Source organism: Pelodiscus sinensis, chromosome 4 (assembly GCF_052426305.1).
Source record: "Pelodiscus sinensis isolate ZL-2025 chromosome 4, ASM5242630v1, whole genome shotgun sequence".
Classification (NCBI taxonomy): Eukaryota; Metazoa; Chordata; order Testudines; family Trionychidae; genus Pelodiscus; species Pelodiscus sinensis.
This window is the reverse complement of record NC_143055.1, coordinates 104,482,837-104,495,794: the sequence shown is the minus strand read 5'-3', so window position 1 is coordinate 104,495,794 and position 12,958 is coordinate 104,482,837. Positions and strand designations below refer to the sequence as shown.

The following is a 12,958-nucleotide window of genomic DNA, read 5'->3' as shown; positions in this document are numbered from 1 at the left end:
CACCCTCATTTCACAATGATCTCCACACTCTAGATTCCACACTCTAGCTGTTAAATTAAAAAAAGAAAAAAAAGGTCATCTATGTAATGATCGCTTGCTTGGGGCAACAGAGAAGAGCTGTTTGTGTTGAGGTACAGTATTATCAAAAGCTACTTTTTATAAATGACATTGGTGGGTTCCATGTTTATAGTCTCTTAATGATTCCCAAATAAAGTGGTGGTGGTGGCGGGGGGCGGGGGGGAGAGGGTTTCTAAGTGCCAGACATACAAACCCAGTTTTAAATCTGAAAATCAATGTGGACTGTTTCTGGATTATGCACTATAAGCCATTAATAAATACTAGAATTTACTTTGCAGTGCTCTAATTCAGGAGGAGACACATTTCAATCATCCTCCCCTCCCCAAAATCCCAGCAGGGCAGATCAGAGCTAGAGCACTTGATCACCCTTTTCTGACCAGATAGTAGGGACACATGCAGACTTTCTATTTCATTTGCTTCTTTCCTGTCTTTCTGTAAGTGCTTCTCTGAACAACAAACAGCTGACATGACGGGCAATGTGCATCTACGATCAACTAGCTGTAAAATATGTTGGGTTTCCATTGACTGAAGATGCAGAAATCTACAGCTGTGTTATGGCTATTAAATTCATTAACTAAATTCATTGTAGCGCAGGTAATTGTTTAATGGATGTAATACATCGAGTGGAACATTGACTCTGGAGAATCTAAGGTTTCCAAGCAGATTCTCAGGGGGTGATTTTTAATATACTTGCCATTAAGGATATTTCAGAGTTAATATATTTCATAAAAAATTCATACTAGCCTTTGCTGCCTCTTCTCCATCTGTTACTTCTAAGTTGCAGATCCCACATGGAGAGCTGTACTGCATCGTGTGGCCCTTACCAACAGATAGCAGGAAAAATAGTGTTTTTGGCAAACTGACACAAGTGGATTCAGCTATAAGAGCATAAATTAAAACCAGCTTCTGGCAGCTTTTTGTGTAACCTCCTTTCTCTTTCTCTCTCTCTTTAATTTATCCCTTTGGCTTTCTTTGATTAAGGTACTGTGGGGAAATGTCTGGAAGAACAGTTCTTCAGCAAATGTTTTTGCTGAAGTTATGTTGCTGGGAGAGGATTGTGGTGAGCTGGAGCTTTCCTGTTGCGTTGAAAGTAATGCCATATCCCTCTCTCCCCCCCCCCCCCCCCCCCACCTTTTATAAATGAGCTGAGTTTCCAGGATAATATAGAGAGCATTTCATAGAGTCATACTCCTGGCTGTAGATGTGAGCATAATGACCAGAGCACCAAAATGAAGATGCTCCCTAGCCCATCTGGCTTGTTTTAAAAGCCTTAATTAAATACTTCTCCCATAGCCATAATTCCCAAACTAAAAACTCTTCATATTCAGCTGCACTTGTTAGGGAAGCACTTATAATTATGGTCTCCACACATGACCAACCTCTCCTATCAGTCTATTCACTGATACCCGCATAATAAATTGCAGCAAGAGGGGTTTAAAGTTGAACATTAGGAAAAACTGCCTAACTGTCAGGGTGATGAAACATTAGAATAAATTGCCTAGGGATGTTGTAGAATCTTCATCACAGGAAATATTCAAGAGCAAATTGAATAGACATCTATCAGGAATGATCTAGACCAGTGTTTTGTCAACCAGTGGTATGAGTACCCTTAGGGGTACTCGAGAGAAGTCTGGGGGGGAGGGTATGTCAACATAACTGAAATTTGGAGAAAACTGAATTTTTGCTTTAAGTTTTACAGCGTTTTATTATTTTTGTACTTTTTACACCCAAAAATTTCATCACCCACCTGGCTACAATTAAGTTGTTTAAACAAATGTGTTGCAATGGTAGAAAAAAAATTGTAGGTATTGAGGGTACAATTTTTTTTAAAGGGGCGCTTTATAAAAAAAGGTTGAGAAACACTGATCTAGATGGTCCTTAGTCCTGCCATGAGGGCAGGGGACTGGACTTGATGTCCCTTGCAGTGCTAGGGTTCTATGATTTTATAATATTGGTGTCTGAAAATGTGTAATCAGAATAAAGATGATTTTTGTTTTAATAAGGCCCACCTGTTGTTAGCAAACATTTTACTTTTTATTCCAGCCCAACCAGATCTAGTCCCAAAGCATTTATCAAGATGTTTTCCCTACTGCTTATAGAAGCTTTCTTAGATATTTGAAATAACAACACTGATGATGATAATAATAATAATAAACATCTGTTGCCTTATTTTTAAAAAATACCTGCAATATTGCAGGTTTACAATCCTTTATTTAGGGTTATTCAGAAATGGTAGGCTGAAGGCATGACTTTTTGTTGAAAATATAAAATAGTAAATATATGTTGAATATATGTTCACAAAACACAGAGCTATCAGAATGAAATAACTGGGTTTATTTAGTGTGGGAAAAGGAAGACTGAGGGAGGACATAAAAGGTTTTATGCATGTAAAAGACTATTATTATAAGGAGGAAGGAGAAAAATTATTATTAATCACAGATAATAGGACAAGAAGCAAATGTCCTAAATTACAGCAAGGGAGATTTAGGTTGGACATTAGGTAAACTTCCTATTCTCAGGGAGGTTCAGCACTGGAATAAATTGCCTAGGGAGGTTGTGGAGTCTCCATCATTGGAGATTTTAAAGATCAAGTTAGACAAACACATGTCAGGAATGGATTTGGGTGGTGATTGCTTGTGCCATGAGTGCAGGGGACTGGACTTGATGACCTCTCAAAGTTCCTTCCAGTTCTTTTATTCTGTGATCATTGGCTGAGGAAAAGATATTTAAAAAAAAAAAAAAACTTAACTCCTGTGTGAAAGCAGTTTCATGAAGCTATGACTATGGTTGGATTTTCCCTCATTCTTCCACCACCATGAAGCCCTCCACATGGACAGCGTCTCCTAGCAACTGCATTTTGAAAACTGACCCTTGCATTTAATGTGACATGTCCCTTTACCGTCATGATGTTAACTCTGCCCAAGAACTCCGGCACAAGTATCTACTGCTGGCTGCTCTTTGTAGGCTAAGCCCACTACCCCTTTGCTCCTCCACTATGGTGGATTGTGTCTCTGCAAGTTGTGGGGAGTTCACCAGACTGCTAGTATTAATATAAGTATTTATTCGTTTATTAATTTGTAGTTCAGTAGTGTTCAGAGGCTTCAGTCAGTGTAAAGGTGAACAATCACATAGCAGAGTTTCCACAGGAATAGTCTATATCCCAAAATGCTTAAAATCTAACTGAAGGCAAGGTACAACATATATCTGATGAGACTTAACTGGCCTTACACCTACCCATGACCATCCATTACCAGTTCTCGTACTGTGCCTTAGTCAATTGCAGTATAGCCTCCCAGCAGCCAAGAGTACTCCCTTCACTTGCTAGAAAGGGAAAAGAACTTTGGATCCAGTCTCCCTCACATTTCCTATTATGACTCTCGTCATGTCTGTCTCCTCTTTCTCAAGCGTATCTGCTGATTGTTACAGTGTTGATCTCGTGTATAGAGATCAATGGTGCAGTAACTCTCCCATGTGGTGCTGTGAGTACCAAAAAAACCAAAACCAAAAAGGTTCTTCCTTCACATTAATGCAGTCCTGTTTGAAGCAGACTATGTTAATGTGAATAATAAATGTTTTCTTTCATACTCCACAAGGGGCATTCCAGTGCAACACTTTGGTTTGTATTGCTATGCACACACCCGTGGTCTGGCTGTTGGAACTATAGGACAGCGTACGCATGTTCTCGGTATTATGATAAAAGAGGTGGGGCGATGTAAGGGACTGGGAATTATGCCTTTCCACTCAAGATCATTGCTTCAAAAATGGGCTTGGTAGGCAGCTCTTTGGTCATTGTGAAATGTGTCCGTGGTCTCATTAGAATTCGCAGTATACAGATGTACTCATCACCCTAACCAATCAGCACTAATTGGAACCACTGTAGGCAATGGTAGCTCAGACAGTGTAATTTGAATGCGTGTGAAGAGGGGATTTTTTTTGAAGGAATGCCAGTGGGATGAAAACTGGTAGGGTTTTCCTTTATTTCCGTTATGGATGGAATATTGGGCATGATTGTAAGTTTCTAGTTTACTTGAAAAAATCATTTGAAATTCCTTTTAAATAGCTTTTCCTTGATATCTTCCAAGGTTTAAATAAGTCCCATGGTTTATATTGTCAACATTCCCAGAAAGCACTGTTTGTCAAAAGACAGGAAATATGCAACAATTAAATGCATTCTCTTGTTTTCTGTGAAACAATGCCCAATCTCTTTCTTTTTCAGTATCACAGATGGAGCTTTAAACAGGCTTTGTAGTTACCTTTTAAAGATTTAGGGCCATATATATAGGTATTTTATAAAAGGACATTGTTTTTATTTGATTTTGGATGTAAAATTTTCAGAGGTTTTTATTTAACAGCTGGAAGCAATACTTGATCAACCTGGCGAAGTTCAACTAAAATCGAATGTTAAGCTCTTTATGGGAGAAAAAAAAATCAGTCTTTCTGTATTTGTGATTAAATAGAGTTCATTTAGTCTGCTTCATTTAGTTCATATGGCTATCGTAGTGAAACTAAGTAGAAAAGATTATACCTTATCCCAAGTATAGATGTTAACAATAATACATTCTCACTATATTTTCTTGCCTTATTTGCCCTTGTTAAACTAATCAGATTTGCATATTTGGATTTAATATAATAGACATCTAAATAAAGTCCACATGGCAACTTCATTAGAACTCAAAGGAAATTTGCAGAATACAGAGCACAAAGGAGTGCTGTCTCCTTTGATATGAAGCTGTAGTCTCTGTAATGCTATCACGCTGCTTCTTGGGCTGAACAAATCAAGTTGGACCCTCACAGCTAGGACTGGCAATTTCTGTAGGTCCTATCTTGTATAAGAACTGCAGTCTGCTTTGTTTGATGTAAATTAGGTGTCAGGTTCACATTCCTGGCAAGATGCCAATGCAGTTCTGAAATGCAAAGACTTACAAACTTAATTTGTGGACTGTATTACTGGTGACAGTCACATGGTGGATCTCTGTGGCCTGCATTTAGTACACAGGCTCAATCTGTAGCTATGGAATGCCATGCTAAGGAGTTGGGAAGGAGGATGGAAAGACATTGTGTTCAATGCGCCTCTTCACTGAGGCTGACAGAAACCATTCTCTCCAATGTGGAGATGGATCACACTGGAAATGTATAAAGAAATGTGGGGAAACTTCCATGTGTCACATAGAGATGTAAGTTAAGTGATGATGACTCTCCTGAAAAAAACAAGTTATTACTTCATATCTGCATTCTGTGTGAGGGACCAAAAGCACAAATTTGTTCACCTTCAGGGCATGTTGTAAAGTCCATCTGCTAACCCAGGCTTTGGGACAGAAAGGAGCATGGTAATGGCCAATACTTGTGGTAACGGGCTAATTTAGGTTTTGATTTAATTTTTGGTTAATTATTTTCTGATTTATGGTGAGTTCTGACTCCTTGTTCATCTTCCCACCTTGTACGTATGTAATTGTGTTTCCATTTATGCAATGGGGTAAAGAACTTCTGAGTATTAGTTCCTGGGTTTTAAAAATGAGAATATTACAGGGGACAATGCAAGGGTATTTGTTGTCAGGAATGACATCATGTCATTGCAGTGCAGTTTGAATGTCTGAGAATTTAAAAGAGGGCTCACTTTGAAAGGTACATAAAAAATGTACCTTTCAGAGTTGAAACCAACCATTTGCAATCAATAATGTCTCAGTGTCCATTGTCAGTCCATGCACTGAATGTAGCTGCAGATAAAGGAACTGTCACCTTGTCTGGAGTGCCGACTTCTGGGCAGACTGCCAAAAGCAGGGCACACAACCCAAACTGGTGGTATGTTCTATAATTAGATCTCACCAAGACAGCAACCAATGTGAACCCCCAGAATACTACAGTGGTCTTATAATGGAGTCACAGTCAGTCCCCTTCAGCATGCCTGTCTATCTAGCCATAAGAGGAAGCTGGACTATGTGATAAATGGTCATTTACACAAAAAGACACTAAACATTTTGGTTGTACCCAGACCCAAGAAACCAGTCCCTCATCCAGGTTGATTTGCATCCTAGGTCTCACCCACAGACAACACCGGTGGCCAATTTTATAATAATAACTAGCTAAACATTTATTAGCTAAGAAAAAGGAATGTGAGTTACTGAGAGGTTAAAGTAGGTATAAGTATATATACAGGTGAGTTACAGTCTGTAACAGTGGTTCTCAAATTGTGGGGTGCCCCCCCAAAGAGGCACAGAGGAATCTTCAGGGATGCACTTCTCCCTCAATGCCAGCCTCTTGTTCTGTCTCCAGATCCAGCTCCTTCTTCATTTTCTCTGCCCCAGACCAGCTGTCTTTCTAGCCTTAGCTCCTCTGCTGTCCTCAGTTCCACTCCCAGCTCTGCTGAAGAAGTGGGCTGTGCCCACGATACCATCTACATGTTTTGTTAGTCTTTAAAACACTACCAGACTATTTGTTGTTTTTTAAGTTTTAGCTGCTGAGAAAGCCTTGTCTATATAGTAATTGAAGGATTTGTGTTCAGATGGATTCCTTTACTGGTAAGGGAGGGCACAAACGTCAGAGCAGCATTGATCTGTCATTTCAAAAGTCTTCAGAGATGTAGAAGTCTACCAGTTTCCCTAATTTATTTTTAAGACTACACAAAGGAACTCTGAAGTCTCCATCTTCTCATACAGTTATTCTGCCCAGTTAGAATCTGAACAGTTAAGTGGTGAAGAATTTTTTTTCTTTGTATCCATACATTTAGTTTCTTTTCATAGAAAAACAAGTTGACAGTTCTCCTACCCAAGTGTGCTCTTTCTTAGGTGATGGAGGGAGGGAAATGCATTTAGGGTTTTTGAACTCTCATCATGACCCTAGATTACCTTTTGCTATGCAAAGCTCAGCAATTAGCATATTTCTATTGTTTCCTTCATTTGCATTACATGGCTTCTTTCTGTTTGATGAGTCACTTAGATATATACAGAAGCAAAATGCAGGACAATGTAGCACTTTAAAGACTAACAAGATGGTTTATTAGATGATGAGCTTTCGTGGGCCAGACCCACTTCCTCAGATCAAATAGTGGAAGAAAATAGTCACAACCATATATACCAAAGGATACAATTTAAAAAAATGAACACATATGAAAAGGACAAATCACATTTCAGAACAGGAGAGGGATGCGGGGGGGGGGGGGGGGGGGAAGGTAAATTGATGATATTAGAGGTGGGGAGAGTGGGATGTCTGTGAGCTAATGGTATTAGAGGTGATAATTGGGGAAGCTATCTTGGTAATGGGTAAGATAGTTTGAGTATTTGTTCATTCCTTCCCGGAGAGTGTCGAATTTTAACATGAATGACAGTTCAGAGGATTCCCTTTCAAGTGCAGATGCAAAAGGTCTTTGTAGCAGAATGCAGGTGGCTAAGTCATTGAGAGAGTGTCCTTTCTGGTTAAAATGGCAAGAAACTGTTTTTTCTTTGTGATCTTGTCTGATATCTGTTTTGTGGGCATTAATCATTTGGCGAAGTGTCTGAGATGTTTGTCCAATGTACATAGCAGACGTGTCCATAGCAGATGGACACGTCCATAGAGATGTTTGTCCAATGTACATAGCAGACGTGTACATAGCAGAAAGTGTCCGTCTGTCTATAAAAACTGATTTGCTAGCTCATCTTGGGTTTGATTTGTTTTTTATCCTGCTTGGTGTGCCCGGTTTGTCAGCGCATATTAATTGCTCGGGATTTGCAGTGCTTTGTGGTTAGGAATTACCTACCAGTTATTTGTGGCATCCAGCTGACATGCTACCCCAACCTGTAATTATGGTGAGATTTGAGTTTACTGGTCTCTTTGGATTGTGTCTGTGTTTTGTTTCAAGGTGATGACACTATGACCGGAGATGGGGGAGAATACCTTAGGCCAGAGGACCTGAAAGAACTAGGTGATGACTCTTTGCCCAGCAGCCAGTTCCTAGATGGTATGAACTACCTGAGATACAGCTTGGAAGGAGGCCGATCTGACAGGTAGCTTACCTTAAAATTATATGCTTGCATGATGATTTAAAGCATAATTTTGTTGAATAGTTAAGCTCTGTTATCATAATGTCCTTCAGCCAAAACAGCCGTGTGATACACCTATTCCCTCTTATTTCTATAATGATTGTCACTTCTGAGAAGAAAGCTATAGTCAAAAGAAAAGTCAGGGGACGAAAACTATCAGAAACAAAATACATTTGGTACTGGGGAAAAAAGAATTTGCAACTGGGGATGACCTAATTCTCCTCTACACTAATACTGTACATGGTCCTAATATCCCCAAGGTTTTCAGGAAAAGTCTGTGCATGATTCATGATGGGAGGATAATCAAGGGTATGGCTTGAGAAATGAGGGCAGGGTACCATCCTTCCTTATTGAAGCCACACCAAGTAGGAGTGATACTGGCTATGTGGTCACAGAATTAGCCTAACCTGTATTTGGCCCAGAGAAGATGACTTGGAGTCAGAGGATGATTGGCGAAGGTATTTTAGTGATTTGGAAGGATGCTCCTTTCTAGCTTTTGTTATCAACCAGAGTACAGAAAGAGAAATCTCACTAGGGCTATCTTGTAGCTTGTGGCATTAGTGCTAAGGGAAGTATAGTACTATTATGTTGTAAAGCCAAAGAGCAATAGCTCTTTACACTTTGAAAAAAGTTGTATTTGAAACTGAGATCAAGTCATTGTAATCTACATTACAATACAGGGCTCAGTTGTGCAACTTTGGTATTTTAACTAATGAGCATAAATGCATAATTGGGACCTCAAATTAACAGATAGTCACATTTCTGATTTAGAATTAAGTGCTGAAAGGAGGAAATAGGTGTCCTAGATTAGCATTCATATTTGAGAATGACATTGTCTAATATAAATTGCTCGTCATTTTCAAATCTAGTGCATTCAAAGGTGGTATTTCTTAAATAATGTCTGTGTCAAGCAAGTCACACCTCTCTCCAATGTAGTTTTTATTCCAGCAGCAAATAGGATCTGATCCAGAGCCTAGTGAAATCACTAGTCATCTTGATTGACTTCAATGGGTTTAGGATCTCTCTTGGAACTAAAGATGCCAGGAAATGACTCAGATTGTATCCTAGGCTATCTAAACCCCTAAGCATTTAGACCTGCCAAACTTGGAGACTTTCCTGTTCCAGTATATCCAATGAATCTTACAACACAGTGGCTTAAAAAAAGTCAAAAGTTTTACTAATAATATACTGCTCTGCTGGTGGTGATATATTTTTTTGTATTGAATTATATAAGACTGCTCACATAGGTTAATGCTGGACTAGATTCAGTTCTCATTTATATCAGTGTATATCTTGAGTACATGCATAGATTTCAGTGGATTTAACACTAATAGAGTTGAGATAAAAATCTGGCCCACTGTTTGCAGTATAAAAAATATTTCCATGTCCTGTATCCAATCTGTTTGAACTGAAATGCAGTACAAGGACATCCAGGAAGAAGAATCAAATAAAAATGTGCATTTTCCCAGTTTCATCTTTCCACTCTGCTTACACTACTGCAGTGAGATTATATTCATGAAAATTACTACTAAAGCTGCCTAAATAAAATTGCTCTGCTGTACTACCTGAATCCGAGACAATGCAATGCAGATTTCATTTTTTTGTTGTAACAAATGCAGCACGGTATATCATTTAAGCAGCTGATTTTCATGTATTATTATTATCCATTTAGTATTATATTTTAAAACCTTATATTTTTCTTTTGTAACTGTATTCCCTTTTTATTATTTCTCTCTCCTCATCATTCTTTCTAATATGCTTTCATTAGCACTATGCCCAGGTAGGTATTACACAGCATGTGTCTTCCCTAGCACACTTTTACAGCACCAATCACTATTCATCCATTTTGCAGGCCTGCTGATGGATCTAAGGAGGCTTCTGTACTTGAGTTATTGTTTTCCCTGGGCCAAATGAATGACATTGCTATTGGGGTTAGTTTTATTCTCAGACAAGAGAAATGACCTGGTACATATTGACAGATAGCTCAAGTAGATTCAAGAAAGGCTCAGGTCTGAGATGCGAAGTATGACCTCCATTCCTCAACTTAACTCAAACATATCTGCCATGTCAGACATGTCCATATGTGGGGACCTATTAAAGAACGTTTCCAAGGCTAGTTTATATAAAGTTGCAGGGGACTAGAGTAATTTTCACAGAGAGTTTAGGCAACAGAAAACATGTTGTATTTCCCACACCAGATGTCACAAGTATTAGTCATTAGTAGTTTCTAATACTACAATTATCCTCTCAATCTGTCAGTAACGGGATGAGTGGAGTCTCAGGGAGCCAGTGCATCCTGCAGTGGTGAATTTGGCAGCATTATCTGAACCATGCATGGAGACAGTCCAGATTAATAGATTTCCTAGAGTATGCCTTTTATTTAGTGGAACTTTGTGACAATATTCCTAAAAGCCTATCAAAAATAATTATTAGTGTATGTATCTTTTAATCAGCTTTGTTCAACACCACTACCTGTTAATAGTGAGGTGCTGGTTCCTATAAGCCCCCTGATATCTAGGTTTTTACCACTTAGTATATAAGTATACACCACTCAGCCCCAGATGCTTTAGCAATGAGGTTGTTCCTTATGTATTTAACTGATATAGCCCATAGAAAGTGAGCAATGCCATTTCAGTATTTGTCTTAAAACAAATATGTAAGGGGAATACTTCTGATTCATCACATACCTCCATCACCTTTGTAAAACTACCATGTCTCTTGGTAATGTCCATACCCTCAGTGTACTGGGCATGTATTTATGAACATATACCATTCACTGGGCATGTTGTGGGCAAACCATAGTGGCTGTACGTTGTAATGTCTCATACCCATAGGACATAGAGGACCTAAACCCTGCAGGGTATGTCTGCACTGTATCTAGGAGCCTCCCAGCCCAGGTAGAGAGATTTACACAAGTGGAGCTTGGACAAATGCCTTAAAAACAGAGTAGGCATTGCAGCTCCAGGGGAGATTCAGATTAGCCTCCCAAGCTAAGACATGGGTTGGAAGAGTTTGAGTGCTCAAGCTGCCTCCTGAGTGGCAATGTTTATGTTGTTTAGCATGCTAGTTTGAAGCCCTTTAGCAGGAAGTCTGTCTACCCGGGCTGGGATGCTAGATCCAAGCTGCAGCCTAGACATATCCTTGGAGACCAGCAGTAAAGCCTGGTACAGTACATGTTTCCTTTTGTTCAGTAGTGGTCTGGTGAAATCTTACATTAGCTGAACAGCAGGACCTGTGACATGGATGGCAATCCCTTTGCAGCACTGCATGGCACTGTACATCTGCTCTGAATGTTTCAAGCCTTAACACAAATAAAGGATAGCGGTGAAAAATGGGGTCTGCTACTGATGTGTAATTTCTGATGTAATTTCTGATTAATTGAATTAATAATGTTATGGAAAGCAAAATGTAAAACTACAAACTATCTGCCAAAGTAATGCACACGTATTCAAAATGACCTACAACCAAAGCTTTTATTTAAAGCACATTATGTATGGACTAAAATGCATGAGGTGAAATCCCAGCTCCAATGAAGTCAGTGGTGTTTTGCCATTGCCACTGCTTTCAGTGGAATCAGAATTTCATCTGTGAAGTATATAATATATACAAAAAGTCATACATCATCCTTATTCAGTTCGGTTTGCCCACTCACCAGGGGTGAGTAGTACTTAATGTACAAGTGAAATATTGGTAGGTTTTTCACCATCATTATCCTGGTTAGAGTAGGTGAGAAGGTTTTCTGCACTAATTTTTAGGGCAGTTTTCCAAGGTGGATATTCATATAATAGTCACATCTTTGTTATGATCAATTTTGTACAGTCCATTTAATATGGTAGAAAGGCAAAGGAAGAGCTTTGATAGCTCTTTTAACTTTATGTATCTCTAATGTAACTATTATACCATGTATTGGATTATGTAATTATACACACTGGCATTGAACTGGATCTCTTGGGTCAATATTTGTGTCTGACTTCAAATAGGTTTACGTTCAATAGTATTTCAATTTAATGTATAAAATGTATGCTTAATATTTAAAATGGTAGTCAAAAAATAATTATCCCATTTTAAACCCACAAAAATATTGAATTCTTATGAGGACATCCACAGTTAGAGTAAAGCTCTGATTGAGAGAGAAAAAAATTAACTGCTAAACTACCAGGAGTAAATTAATCAACCTTCCCATATGATCATGTTATTTCAAAACTGTCCATTAGGAGGTTTCTTCCAGTTTCCTCTGAAGCATTTGGTACTAGCCATTGTCAGAAAGTTTACTTTGTTCAGTTGCTCTCTGGTCTGATGCTGTTTGGCACCTCCAGAGTTCTAATGTTTCTATGTTATTTTGGACAGTAGCCATGTAATCCATTAGAACGTAAATAGTTCCTAAACTTACTTATAATGTGTCCTCAGCTGCATAAAATAATAAGTACACCTACATAAGTATAAAGGGTTACCTGTAACATATAAAGAGGTCTGAGTTGTTGATTATTTTTGGGAAAAAAATGTGTATTTATTTATTTTAATATTTAAAGGGCAAAAATAATAATTCTCTGTGGCAGAAACCCCATCTTAGCTTGATATATCTTGTGTGCTTGGGTATCTTTGTTTTGCTTTTGTAGATTTTGCTTTGAGCTAGCAGATATTGCAATTAAGTTTTGAGCCTGGTGCTTGTAAGCAGCTCATTATTGCCTTGTACTTCCCATTGCTACAGCAATTGGTTTCTGTAGTGTTGTGTGTACGTGCAAAGGAACCTGCGCTCACATGTTGGATTGCTGTTTTAGAGATGCTGCAGGCATGCAGAAGGCACTCAGTTCTACACAGGAAGCATGTGGCTGGCCACAGGTCACCTTGCTGTGTACCTTCCAGGG

At 38.8% G+C, this 12,958-nt stretch overlaps 1 protein-coding gene across 36 annotated transcripts in view; it reads left to right on the top strand.

Annotated features, from left to right (window-relative positions):
• The window catches only part of ANK2 (ankyrin 2), a 592,965-nt gene that overhangs the window by 511,973 nt on the left and 68,034 nt on the right, over positions 1-12,958 (top strand). For all 36 annotated transcript variants that reach the window (XM_075929759.2, XM_075929766.2, XM_075929765.2 and 33 more), the window contains one exon: positions 7,913-8,057. In XM_075929759.2, coding sequence (XP_075785874.2) covers positions 7,913-8,057 — 145 coding nt within the window. The remainder of the gene's footprint in view (positions 1-7,912; positions 8,058-12,958) is intronic.